Genomic DNA, 15,368 nt, shown 5'->3' with positions numbered 1-15,368 from the left:
TTGGGCTTTAAGGCCTTAAAAATTAGATTTGGAACTTAATGAATACCCAAAGCCACATATATAGGCCCAATATGTTTTTTGGTAAGGCCCAATGTTGGATGCGAAAGTAAGTTACTAGTAATAGTTTATTTATTAGGTTGATTTAGTGGTTAGCTCACTAATCCGCTTAAGCAAGTGTCGGTGTGTTCGAATCCCGCCTTGTGTATGCAGCAATCCATTGGCCAGCGACAAACCTTTAAATAGAATTTAGTATCATGACGGATTAGTCATTGACCTACCCGAATGGGAGATATCGTGGAAACAAAAAAAAGTAATAGTTTATTTATTAGGGGTGTAAATCACGCCTCAAATAATAATGATAAGATAATAATAAAAGGCGTGAAAACAAAGAATAGCGTATGTTGACCAAAATAAAATAGTATTTAAGTTTATTACACTACATTATTGGGACAACATTTTGGATAATGACCACGTCACTTATCCATGATCCTGTACAACTAATAATCCATTGGTGATATGGCAATTTCCTGTTTTGTTTTTATGTGCTGGTTGGTTTATTGGTTGCGTAGGATGTTAGTTATTTGTAAGAATTTAATCTATAATTATGTAGTTATGGTTTTTGTACAAAGACGGGTATAGCTAACCAAAGGTGTACTTGATCTCAGCTAAAACTAATTTAAAACAACCACACGATCGTGATAGGATGATACATGCACTATAATATTAAAAACGTGGATTATGACATAACACAACACTTGGAGTTTTAAGTTTGAAAGTTTGAACAAACAAAAACGCCGAAACTGAGCGAGGCGTCAAAGCGGGTGTTTGGGAAAACAAGAAACTGCCACGTGGAAGCAAAGCACTCGTAAAGAAAGGTATGTATGTTTGCATTTCTGCTTAGTTCAACATTCATCACTTTCAAACTTGTTGACATTCTCAACCACAATTCTATTTTTCTTTCTCTTCGTTTTTTTGTTAGATTGAAATCCAATCCCATGCAACACACAAGGTAACCGTAGCTTGAAGGTTCAGCTCAAGAAAAAACAAATTAAAATTATTTCGTTGATTCTGTCAAGAAATGGATTCTAATAATCTTGCGGATATGGAAGAGCCGAGCATTGACACTGATAAACTCAGCTATGAAATCTTCTCGATTCTCGAGACAAAGTTCCTTTTCGGTTACAACGAACCTAAGCTCTGTTTACCGAAACAACTCGCTAGTCCAACAAATTCCGACCCTGAACGTCTGCTTCGGAGTCAGCGTGGCAAAGTATGCATCCTCGCCATCGACGGTGGCGGAGCCATGCGTGGAATCCTCGCCGGCAAAGCTCTGGCTTATCTAGAGAACGCGCTCAAGAAGAAATCCGGCAACGTTGACGCCAGAATCGCCGATTATTTCGACGTCGTAGCTGGCTCCGGCGTCGGAGGCATATTCGCCGCGATGCTCTCCGCTACAGGGGATCATCAGCGTCCGATTTTCCACGCTGACGACACGTGGAAACTTCTGGCGGAGCGAGGGAGAAGGTTCTATCGTCCGAGCTCTTCCGGCGCCCGTAGATTTTTCCGGCGGAGTTTCACTTCCGGTTCGACCCGACCTGCCACTGCCGGATTGGAAAAAACTCTAAAGGAAGCGTTTGTTTCGAACGGTCGAAGCCTGACGCTGAAGGACACGCTTAAACCGGTTCTCATACCGTGCTACGATTTGTCCAGTACGGCGGCGTTCTTGTTCTCACGCGCTGACGCGCTTGAGAGCGACAGCTTCGACTTTCGGCTCTGGGAGGTTTGCATGGCCACATCAGCTGAACCAGGGCGGTTCGATCCGGTTAAAATGAGGTCGTTGGACGGTCGGACCGGGTGCCTTGCGGTGGACGGCAGTTTGGCGACGGGGAACCCCACCGGGGCCGCAATTACGCACGTGATCCATAACAAGCAGGAGTTCCCAATGGTTAGAGGTGTGGAGGACATATTGGTGCTGTCTCTCGGAACGGGTCAGGTTTTGGAGCTGATGGAATATGGCTACGACCAGGTCAAGCGTTGGAAGCCCAAGGACTGGGCTCGGCCCATGGCTCGAATCGCCGGTGATGGCTCCGCTGACCTCGTTGACCAGGCTGTCGGCATGGCTTTCGCTAATGCTGGCTGCACCTCCAACTATGTTCGAATACAGGTAGTAAAACTGTTTTACACTGGCATGCAATTTCTTGTTATTTCGAATTATTATTCACTTTAGAGTTTAGACTACCATTTTAATTTTTAACCAAGCCTCAAGTCTTTGCTACATTACAATTTGACATGTTTGTTTTGCTTGAAATGACTTAATTCTGTGCAAACAAGGTGATTATTATGTTAGGGATGTTTATGGTATAGTGATGCACGGTTGAATCAATTTTGTTCATTTCATAATCATGAGAATATACTATGGTTGAAATGAGAAGAGTTTATCTGTTTATTTAGTTTTTTATAATTTTACCCCCCTCTCTTGGGGTTAACATAATGAGTGTTGGTGGTGCACATGATTTTTGGGAGGAACGGTGGCATGTTGTTTTTGGTTGGCTCAGGAAATGAGATGTTTTCTGTGTTTCCCGTTGAAAGGTCGGTTGTCTTCTTGTGTGGTGCTGTGGTGGAGAATTGTTGGATTTTGTTTCTTTGTTCAGAATGTCAACAGCAAAACTGCTATTTGCCCTTAAGTTTAGGACTAACTGGTTCATTTTTGAGTTACCTAACTCGTGTTAATTTCGTAAACGTTAAAAAGGGCATTAAATTGAGTCAATTTCACACCAGATGAATGGCAGGAGAATGGGGTCTCGGTAAATGATTTTTGCCTTGTCTGTATGTTGCAAGTTGATAGGATCAGGTTTGGATAGCTGGATTTGTACTTCTTGTGAGTAAAGGGGATATCTATTGCCGGTAATCTCCAATACATTTTGTCCTATAAGAATGTATCAATAATAGGGAAAGCTTGGTCTTCATGCAATGAAATGTGCCTAGTCCCTCTGATGAATTGGGATGAATCATGAATGCACATTTGAAGTTGTAGGACCAAAGGGTGGTATGTTTTATAGCAAAAGCATTAAATGCTTCAAGGAGAGTCCTTTAAGAAGGCCTTGACTGAAAAATCCTATTCAAGTTGGTTCTAAGCAGCTATCATCACTTGAAATTTTGGCTTTTATTTCTGTTTAATTATGTGTGTGCATCTAATCCTTCAATTGTTTTTTCCCTTTTGCTCTTTATAGAGCTCATTGTGCATATAGCAAACAACTTCTAAGTTCTAGACCCTTATTAAAATGAACACCACTTTAATGACACCATCTCTCCTTTAAGAATATTTACTGTTACATGTTAAATTAAAAAATTGTTCTAAACAGTTCTTATGAACAGGCAAATGGATCAAGTATTGGACTAAGTGTACCCAACTTGGATATTGATACAAGTTCCGCTAATGTAAAAATATTAACTGAGATGGCTGAGGAGATGTTGAAGCAAAAGAATGTAGAGTCAGTGCTCCTTGGAGGAAAGAGAATATCAGAGCAGAGTAATTCCGAGAAACTTGACTGGTTTGCCGGAGAACTTGTTCTGGAACATCAGAGGAGAAGCAGCAGAATAGCTCCCACTGTTGCACTCAAGCAAATTAACCCAAAGAATGCCTAGAGTTTAAAACTATGTTCAGTACCAAGGTGAAGAAAAAGGTAACATTTCTTTTCCTTGTTGATAAGGCTATTCTAAATCAGTAAACTGTTGTTTGATAATCAAAATCTTGAACTATGTAAATATGTAATATAGATAAAGTATTAGAGCCTTGCTGTTTAAGTTGATGCTATGGAACAACATTGTAGTCTTGGGCATGGGGTAATTCATGTCAAAATTGAAGAGGCTAGTGATAAAAAGTTAACAATGAGATGACAGTGGTGGGGTACATCCGTGGTCCTGAAAAGGTTCTTCTGATGTAATAATGCATTGATACAAGTTAAAAAATTATGGTAGGGTTGATGAGTGATAAGCAGTTCATTCTTTTTTGCCACCATGGTAAGACATTAAATTCATCTGCCCATTTAGATCGTTGGATTGAATTTTTTTATATTCATCAAGACACCAAGTTTAGGTCCTATTCCAATTGAATTATTTTGTGGCCTGTCTTGTTTCCTCCTTTGGGTATATGATGAGCTGCATATCAGTATCACTTACAGCCAAACCTGACAAAATATTGGACCCTTTTGAACATTACAATGACCATTTCAATTGGTAATCTGTCTGCTATTATTCAAGCCACGTGCAGTGGTAGTTCACAGAATTAAATGTTCATAATTTAACAGCATCTCTTCAGGAGTAATTTTTTTGTTGTATCATATATCAGTCTTTGCTGAATAAAAACTTGTGCTGATTTTCACAAAGCGATTTGCAAGATATAGAATTCTGAGTTGAATTTAGTCAGTGGATATTCACTTGGGCATGTTAAAATGAATAGACCAAACAAAATTTTCTTATTTACTTTATTTGGCCCAGAAAAAATAAGGTGAGTCACTGCTCATTTGACTAAAGAACAGAAAGCTCCACACTTTCTCAAATTCCAAAATTTTTCTTTCGTTCCTTTAAGGTCGTGAATAGTTTTGCTCTGGTCTCTCTTTGTTGTCCCGTTGTCCTTATTTGTGAAGCCGAACAAATTATAAGCCACAAATTGTGTCGATCCCACACAGTAAAAAGCATTGTTTTGTTCTTTTAATAAATATCTTCATTGTTCTTCAAAGTCCTTGTTATTTATTTCACATGCAAAATGTTTTGATATCAAGTTCTACCTGTTTTGCAGGGGAAAACATAGGAAGCAAAAACTAGAAAGCAGGAGTAAGGGTAAAAGTAGAAGAAAATACAAGTTAGGGAGTTGAGTGCTAAAAGAGTGGAAAATGTCTGTGAATACTTTGCTCATCAAGGTACATATAGTTGAGGTGCCCACATCACATTTCTAAGTCAGAAGTGTATAGTATATTCATATGTTGAAGCATTTTTAGGATCAAACATGAATACGTTGTTTATACTTCTTTTTTTATTTGTCATTTTCAAAAATCAGAATAGAGGTCCATTCCACTTTAGGGCATATTTAATTGAAGGAAACAAATAGGTGAAAATTATCATGCCTTGAAATTCATTTATGAATGTTCACCAGTTTTACAAACACCCCCCCCCCCCCAAAAAAAAAAAAACAAAAAAATCAAACATACTCTTGTAATATATCTTTTGAATTGTATTAAAATTGCTCTTCAGCTTCTTATAAAGCTGCCATTATTTTGGACTTTTGGTACAATTGTTTTACAATGGGATTTAAACATTTCATATCACATATACTATCCAAATTATATTATATGATACTCAGTAAGTCTTTAAAAGTAGAGAGAGGAAAAACAGTTCTTTATGCATCATGTACCCTTAATTTGTGTGCTAATCACCTAATAATCTAGTGACTGGCTAATGAAACACCCTAGTAGCCGAAATGTAAGGTAGCAAGCTAAGAATCAAATCGTTGTCTTGTTGACTAGTATATATATGCGTTTTCACTTCAACACTTTCACATGTTCAATCATTTGTTGTTAATAATCTACTATAAAAAAAAAATTACAATTTTTCTCCATGCAATAAAACCGATAAGCAAGATATATTGAAGTGCCTCTCAAAATATAAACGGAAAAAGGTTAAAGGTACTATGTTTATGTGTTGTACTTTCTTCACAACCTTACATCTATCTTAATTACTTGTGTGATAAGCTCCTTCAATTCTTTATCACTAATAATAAGTAACGTGGTTAGGATGCATGGCAGTGGCGACACCAGCTCTTGCCACCTCACATGCATGCTATTTGTCAAACATCTATGATTACATTTTCATGTAGGACCTAAACTCCTTAATGGATGAATCTCCCTCTGCTTTGTGCGTGAGGGCGAGGAAACCTCTTCAACTCCCATGCATATGTTTCACACGCACATTAATTATATTGTTCCAATACAGCTCAAGAAAATTAATTTCAGTTATTCTTCTCTGAATATCTTAATTAACCAAAGTAAATTAACAAGAAAATTTTTCTATTGATACGACTATTCTTTTTCCCTAATTTTTTTTTTCTTGATTATTAGTTTTAAAGATATTAGTGGGATGTGATCCTCTAATCTTGTCTTGTTTATTAGGGCCATGCAATCTTATTGGTAGATATATGTCTCACAAGCCACTATAGATCTTTAGTTTGTATTATTATTAAGTAGCTTTGTTTGTTATTGCCAACAAAGGCACAAACACCACATTCCTCATCCTTTAGATACAAGTCACTGTTTTGATCTTCATCAATGGATGTATATATGGCCAAACTTTATATATATGGAACTAAATTATCCTTTCTTAAACAAAATGCATGATTGGATTATATATAAATATCCCTTTGACATTTAGGCATCTTTTCTATCTATGGCCCCATGAGTGAGTCATCTATCTATCCACCTATTATCGTTCTTAATAAGATTAGGATGTTCATAGGCCCCTGACAATCTAAAATACTCAACATGTTGACCTAATTAAATCAAACAAATTAAAATTATAACAAAATAGTGACATATAACAACAATGATAATAAGTTCGAAAAATGAATTCGTTTAGGTATTAATTACCTAAATAATATTGTAGTTTCGCTTACGGATAAGCTTTATATATATATAATCCATTCACCATCGCTACAATCCATTGTCGTCTACTATCCATTCTCTTTATTCTTAATTAAAAGATAATTTAAATTCAAAATTAATTAATAACAAATTTATATGATCAGTGTCTGAAATGTTTGATATACAAATACCGTTATTGAAAATGTTTTTATCTTTTTAATTATGGATATTTATTATTTAATAATTCAACGTAAATAAAGAATTAAAGATACATCCCTACATGCCAAAATTACTTGGTTATGTTGTTGCCTCAAATATTGTATAAAAAAATGGTCCAATTCCTAACTAGATTTTTATTATAATCGGTTCTATTTTATATCATATGTTGATCTCATATGATATGTTTCCATATACTCCATAAAAGTTGCCATGGAAAGTGAATTAGGTTATATGCCGGAAACATAATTTTAATGCTAACATTTTTGCATGACAAAGAATGAATGAACAGGGTATGAAGGGACTCCAGCATGCAAAATATCATAGCGTGAAGAATTAATATAAAAGGATTAAGAGTAGGAGTGAGTTGAGTTAAGTCTAGTTTACTACTTTGGCTTATATATATTTTTATTCCATTTGCAACTTAGTTAATTAACCACTTAATCTAATTATAAAATTTAAGTATGTCTCCCAAAAATTTTAGTCAAAAATCATAAGTTTATTTTGACTCTTTTTCGCCCTTTTATATATACATAACATTGAGATGAATCTAGAAAGCATGATCTGCTTTAGTTTATATTGTTCAAAGATGATTTCGATTAGACCTGGACAATAATTTCTAATAGAATAATAGCTTCCATACCCATATTTTTAAGACTATCAAAAATAACTCCTAAGGCTATAAACCATGTTCAATAATGTTAATATTAAGGTAAGGAAGATAAATATTCTTGGTAGGTTGAGTCTATCGTTTATTTTCATATATTTCAATGTAATTCTCTCAATAAACATGCTAACTAAAATTATTAAGGAATCATGCATATTAATGAACAATATGTATATGTATAACATATAAACTTATGGAAATGTTATGTTTATATCACTGAGAAATAAAATATGCCTTCAATTGCCAACTTGTTTAAATTATTCCTATTAGAAGAAGTAGTAATTTGAATGAAGTCAAAACTGGCATTTACCATGTGACTAATTAACTTCTCATCATACAAAATTGTGGGTTTTATCTTTAAATATGTAATGCGTACTAAATACAATGTATCATATGATGACATTATTGCTTCTTTTTATGCTATTGTTGACAAGCATGACATGACTACAGGATTAAAAAAGAAGAGGTAATTAGTTTTTACAAGAATAACATTAGATAATTAATTTTTTATTAATATCAATTAAATTTTTAAAATTATTTTTTTATTTTAAATTTTAGATTTTAAATCTTAAATTATAAATCTAAATCCTAAAATTAACTAATATTAATTAACTAAAAATTAGTATTCTATATTTTCTCTTTTTATTATTACTATCATGATCATTTTCACAAACAATACTACTTCGTTGGAACTTATACTCTTTTACAGTTTCTTATCTATTATAAGATTTTTTTTCTCTTCTAATGCACAGTGAAATAGTATATATAAGAGTCGGCAAGATGAAAAATAAAACAAAGACTAATACATATGAGCCCCAACAATAAAAATGAGGGAATATTTACCTAGTAATGTTGTTATACAAATGATATATTGTTTCCTAGGTCAGCATTATTATGCAAAAACAATAAAACGAAATAAGGATAAGCACATATACCTTGTTGATTCCAGAGTTAACACAGCCTGGACTTTGAAAATGACAATGCCGTGCTATGTGAAATAATTTACATGTATTTTATGTATATATAACATATGATAACCAACTTATAAGAAATTAGAGAATCATATTAATTATTAGACATTATATATATATCAAATTAAATTCTAATAAACCTAACCAAGCATTTTTCATAGATGTATATGAAACATATGCGTGCTTGGCTCCTCATACGCCATTTACAGAGATTATCAAAATTTCAATAGGCTCTAAAAATGGCATACAGGGAGCCAGGCACATACACAAATTCATCCAACTAATTAAATGTGATGTGATCTAGATCAAGAAAAAAAAATCAAACAATAAACCTACAGAGGCATGAATATGAAAGCATGCAATGTGTATATGGATGTGTAATCATGGAGTTTAAAGGACTAAATTGCTAGTAAGGATGCTAGCACGCAAGTAACAAATTAAACCTACAGAATGTGCATGTATATATGCAATGACATTGATAGATGAGTTATGAAGTATGCGAATCGATATATAAATGCAATGTCATGACATATATATATGTATGTGTATGTGCATAATTTCATGATAATGATCATGATCAAACCGTAGATCATTTCTCATTTCCTTCTTGAGTGAGGATCGGAAGAGAAGGAGTGAGAGTAAGAGTGGATGGAGGAATTAATGAAGCTTAGTATCAAGATCTGTAAAAGTAGATGGGGAAAATTAAACTAGTTAATTGAGGAGTAGGTAGGTGTATATATGTATATATGTAGGTCATAATAATGAAAAGAATATAGAGTCCTAGAAAGAAAACTATAGAATAAAATGAATTAAAGAAAGTCCATTAATTTTGCATAATAATTAATGGAGTGGATTTTGAAAGGGAAAGGATCGGAGGAAGATGTGGGGTTGTGGACGCCCTGAATTGAAGCCAAGGTCTAAATATAGAGAGAATGAGAGACCCCATTTAGTAATAGTAAGTAGTCAAGGAAGGAAGGAAGGAAGAAAGTAATGGAGAAGAGAGAGAGAGAGAGAGAATAGTGGTGTGTGTAAGGCTACATACTAACCACTCAATTTCCTAAGCTAAACTTTTGTGGTGTTTGAAATCTCCTTTTCTAGGTCGTAAAGCTAACATTGCTTTCTCATCTCTGAACTCAATTTGTCTTAGAGTGCTTGGAGGACATGGATAATGGATTCCTATCACTTAACTTTCTTTAAATAAAAATAAAGCTAAAGCAAGATAAAGCAAATAAATATTACCATAATGTGCTTTCTTTTTCTTGTTGGGCATCATATGTTTCCGTATACTTTATTTTATTTTATTTTATTTTATTTTTTATGTTTACCCAACTACTGCTCTTGTAATATCATATTATTGTATTTTAAATTATAATTATTAGTGAATAAATAAGTGTCAATATATATATAAATATATTAGCTTGCAGGTTTAATCCATATGCTCTAATAAGATCAAAATTATATCCTTTTAAAAGCTCCTAAACTAAATAAGCATGGTTTAATTGGATATTTTTTATTTATTATCTATTTGATTTATCATAGAAAGAGCATGACAAATGCTATTTATAAATCATATTAATTACTTTAACTGCTTTATGATTTAATAGATTCATCTTATATATATTCACCAAAAAAAAAAAGTTAGTTGGGCTCTAATCAAGCCAATCAATATATTTTTTCATATGTTTTTTTTCCTACTTAAAGAATATATAATGAAAAAAAATTCACCCTTTGACAATAAATTTATTATGACATTGCTGATGAATAAATTAGGAAATTTTATCACAAAATCAATTATCAACTATTACTAATTTGGTCCTTATACTTTGTTTCTAGGATATAAAGTCATTGAAGTTTTGCAACACTTTCCTGATTATGCATGGGTGTATCATGTATGTGTAAGAGAAGCAATATATATAACACTAACAATTTAATGATGCAAAAAGAGTAAATTATTGTTTTTGTCTCCAATGTTTAGATAAGTTTTATTATATTTATAACGTTTAAATCGTTCTATTTGTATTCTTGATATTTGTAAAAGTAAATTAATGTTATTCTGCCATCAATTACACATTATGAATTTTAGTTTGAGTTTTAAAAATCTTTTTGAACTAAAAATATAAATGTATGGGACAGAACCGATGATTTATTCTAAAAAATATCTCATTAAAAATTAAAACTAATCTTTACAATATTTAAATAATTTACCTTTTTAGGAATATAATTGAACCTAAATACAAATAGTGGGTATAATATTAAAATCAAACACATTCAAATGAGATATAAATGAGAATGAATATATTCAAATGAGAATAATTGAAAAATACAATCTGATTTGTTAGTATAATTAACGGTAGGATAATATTAAATTATTTTTATAAACGTTAGGAATATAAATAAGACGATTTAAATGTTTAAAACACAAATATAATTTATTCTAAATATTGGGACAAAAATAATAAGTTACTCATTAATTCTATATTCTTAAAAGTTTGAGTTAGTATAATTTGACAACATGTCTTAAATAAATAGTTCGGTTAAGTAGTTTTGTCCAACTAATATATATATTTTATGAATATAACATATCTTTTATATAATAGTTACAGTTGTAGTATTCAAATAAATAGTAGTTTACTCTAATTTAAAGGAAAAACATATAACTTTAATTTGGATAAATTATTATATATTGATATCTCAAAAAGTTTGGTGATATTAAGTGGATATCGTTTAATTTATTATAACATAGAAAATAGTCATACTTTGTATCAGAAATACAATCGGTATTATAATTTTAAAATGTAATAATTTCAAATGTAGTGTTATCTAATTAAACTTCAAAAGAGATTATCATATTCATTCACATACAAGTGAAAGAATATGAATTAATTTTACCAATCAATCTTGTATTTGAAATATTGAATATTAGCTTGTTTTCCCTGTTATATTTACCTATAAATATGTGTTTTGTATAAATGCTTGATAAGTCCAAAAACTTGTTTTAACATTGATTAAAGTAGTAGCCTCTTCTTCAACTCAAATTTAATTTGGTTAGTAAAAAATACGTTGAATGGTACCAGAAATTTCTCACAAATATCTTTATAGTACAGATTAAGAAATTTAAATAGATATAATTTATTTTATTTAACTTGAATTATTCAATAAATTTTGGGTAAGTAATAAAACCCTAGCAGCCTAGCAGGAAAGCTAATTCAAGCAAAGGATATGTATAAGAGCACCTAATAGCATTGGTCAAAAGACACTAATGTTTTTTTTTTTTTTTACGGTATTTTTTCATCCGACAAATTAAAAATTAATCCGTCGCGAATCTGAACTCTATTTAAAAATTTATCGTTGGTCAATGAATTATTATATACATAAAATGAAATTTGAACTTTTGACATTTACTTAAACAGACGAGTTGGTTACACTATAATGTTTAGAAGCTTGAAACTAAGCATATGTCATTAATTAATTAATTAATACCTATGAAGTACGAATACTTTGTTGAATTGCTGTGTCTGTATATCCAACTTTATTCTTAACATGTATTCTCAAAATAATTATAGAAATAATATATATTATTATTTATTAAAATAAAATATTAAAAATAATTAAAAAATTAATTTATATTTTAATACTAATAAAATATCAACGTATTATTATTATTTTTTAAAAAATATTATATTTTATATATATGTGCGTCTTTATGTCTTATAAGATTTTAAAATTTATATGTCAATATATTCTATATTATGTCGTATCGTATATCATGTCTGTGTCAGTGTTTGTGTATCATAGATTAACATTAATTAATACATTATGCTTAAACAAGAGAAAGGACATAAAAAAATAGTCAAAAAGAAGGTGAAGACTGCTGGGTATGGGATGTTGAAGCGTGAAGAGAAGAGAAGAGAGGAATAATATAATTAAGTAGGTAGGGTTATGATAGGGAATTATTGTGCATAGCTAGAATATGGTAAATGATTAAGAAAGGGATTGAGAGAAAAGAGGGAATAAAAATGAAAAAAAAAAGAGTTGGGGGATGGAAGCTTTATCGTGTAGAGTGTTGGAAGGAACAAGTGTGGGAATCATGGTGTCAGATTTCATTGGCATTGGCCCCCATTATTATTTGCCTAATGCCTAATGCCTGTGCCTGCATGCTTCAGTTCCTGCAGTCTTGTGTTCTTCTGCTTGTACCTCTCTCTCTCTCTCTCTCTTTCCCCATTGGTATCATCAAACACATCATTTATTCATATAATATGTGTGTGTGTTTTTTTAACAATCAAACACCAATTATATATGTATTTCCATCATATATGTATAATATTTTTTCCATTAGAAAAAAGAAAGCACAGATATTGGGTGTTGGCATTATCACCAATCACCATGTTCCCTCTCTCTGAATACTTTAATTTTGCTCCCCTTTTGAGGAGAAAGCAAGGAAACGAAAGCCTGTTTGCTTTCAATTGCATATTACATATATTCCGCATCATTAGGGTTATGGTGTCTGGATATTAAAATTAGTCACTAAAATTATTTATTAGTCTAAAATATATATTAAAATATAAATATATATTAAAAATAAATTAAATTACACATATATTTATATATAAATAAATTAAAAATAATGCTAAGTACATAAAAAAACAGCCAGAACTTATTTTATTTAGTATTTATTAATTATCACAACAATTAATAAATATTAAATAAGACAAGTTATGACTGTTTTTGACTGATTTTTTTTGGTTATCAAATATTTTCGTTTATTTTATACCTAAAAAAACATATTAAAATTATAAATTAAAAAATATTTTGCTAATCATAAATTTATTATGTATTACATGTTGGCTAAATTTTATTATTAGTAGTATTAGCCAGCTCAGCTTTTTTTTTCTTTTCCTTCTTCTATTTGTTTTTTTATTAATATATTATTATTATTATTGTTTTTTCCTTCTGCCTAAAAAACCCTAATAACGTATGTGGTGGATGCAATGCTGTATGGCAGGTTTCTTTAATTTGTCAACTGTAAATATAGATACATACGAATGTTTACATGTAATAATGTAAGTAACATTTGTTTCATTTGTTTATAACAACTTTATTCTCTCTGTGTGAATGTTACAGCTGTACAAATTATTCTGTTTTTTCATATGCTCCATTATTATCCCTACCTAGGCTAGCAAGCTCATGAAATCTCTTCTATCATTCCAAAAAAGAAAAAACAAAGTAGTAATAATAAGGTTTAATTATTCTATTGTTCTCTATAATTTTATAAAATTTTTAATTAGATTTTTATAGTTTTTTTAATTAAATTTTTGTATTAATTTTTTTTTTAATTAGATCTTTTTTGATAGTAATCAATTTAATTGTATAGAAACCAACTAAAATAAAAATTGAGTGCAAAGATTCAAATAAAAGAAAAAAAAGTGTAAGAACTCAATTAAAAAAATTAATGCAAGAACTTAATTTAAAAAAAAATATAGAGACCTAACTAAAAATTTTGTAAAATTATAGAGACTAACAAAGTAATTAAACCTAATAATAATAATAATAATATTCTAAAAAATATACTATAATATTTATGTTTACTAATACTTCCTTCGGTATTATTCATTATTATTATTACATTTAATTTTATTAGTAATATTAACCATAAAATAATTAATTATTGAATATATAGCTAAAGAGAAAATTTGTGTTTTCTTATCGAACAACTAATGACTCTTTTATTACTAAATCAAACGTGAAAATTAGTGTTGAACTAGAGTAATAATAAGTAAAAATTAAAATAAAAATACACAGTTGTTTAATAATAAAGAGAATGGTTATTTGTTGTATAATCATAAAAATTAAAAAATGAGAGTTGATAAGCTAAATAAATTTATGTGATAGGATTGAATTGTGTATAATTGTGATGGTTTTAATTTGAGTGTTTCTTTCATCCTCATGAGTATTTTCTATTTGAATTGGAGATTCTATGATTTTTTTAACTTAAAAAAAGTATGAATTAACCTATATTCTTTGGTTTTGATTGTCATGAAGCTTCAAATTTAATGCATACTCTAATTAAAACTTAGAAGCATTTATTTTATTCTATTTTATTCGGTGAGCGCTTTAATTTGCACTCGAAATTCATAAGAAAATAAGATAAAATAAAATTATCAAGTTTAATAAAAAAAATCAAAGAGCCTAAGAATAAGATCATTTGAGTAAAAAAGGAGAAAAAAAAAGAAAAACATAATAATAATAATAATAATAATAATAATAATAATAATAATAATAATAATAATAGATTATTAATTATATGAGGTGAGATTATTATTATTATTTTATTAGTGTGGATGCAATTATAGAACAATCACTCAATTTAACATCCCATGTGTTAAGTGGGCCAAGAAAATAACATAATAGAGTTAGAGTCCTAATATGCTCTTACTCTATGTTCATGTGTGAAGATAACAGAAAGCAAGACAAAATTGTGATTGAGGTAGATAGCTATAAGCTATTACATCACTACAACAAAAAAAGTTAAAATTATTTGGGTTCGTACATTGTTCACAGACAATAATTGTGTGATTACTCACTTTCACAATTTTTTACGTGTATAAATTTCACCATCTTATTAATTACATTAAAGTTCTGGCATGCATGCATGCAAACACAAACCAATAAACCGAGCCAAACAAAACAAGGCACAAGTTTATACTTAAAATTATTGAAATTGAACGAAGAAAAGGAATCCTATCTCGTCCTCCCAAGATTTCTCGGTTGATTCTATTAACATATCCTTACCTTCTTTCTTGGTTTGACTCTAACTTCAATTCTCTTTCACCATAATTGGAAGACATGTTCTGGTGTTTAGCAAGTGCTATGTATAACATCAAC

General features: G+C 30.5%; 1 protein-coding gene across 1 annotated transcript; it reads left to right on the top strand.

The window, feature by feature from the left end:
* The first annotated feature begins 527 nt into the window (after nucleotides 1–527).
* LOC112803076 (patatin-like protein 6) lies at nucleotides 528–5,278 on the top strand. The gene is made up of 4 exons (XM_025846544.3): nucleotides 528–875; nucleotides 980–2,164; nucleotides 3,376–3,683; nucleotides 4,799–5,278. Exons 2-3 carry the CDS (start codon nucleotides 1,079–1,081, stop codon nucleotides 3,643–3,645), a joined length of 1,356 nt encoding a protein of 451 aa, XP_025702329.1. The 5' UTR covers nucleotides 528–875; nucleotides 980–1,078; the 3' UTR covers nucleotides 3,646–3,683; nucleotides 4,799–5,278.
* The last annotated feature ends 10,090 nt before the right edge of the window (nucleotides 5,279–15,368 follow it).

This window comes from Arachis hypogaea, chromosome 5 (assembly GCF_003086295.3).
Source record: "Arachis hypogaea cultivar Tifrunner chromosome 5, arahy.Tifrunner.gnm2.J5K5, whole genome shotgun sequence".
Taxonomy (NCBI): Eukaryota; Viridiplantae; Streptophyta; class Magnoliopsida; order Fabales; family Fabaceae; genus Arachis; species Arachis hypogaea.
This window is presented reverse-complemented; position numbering and strand designations above follow the sequence as displayed.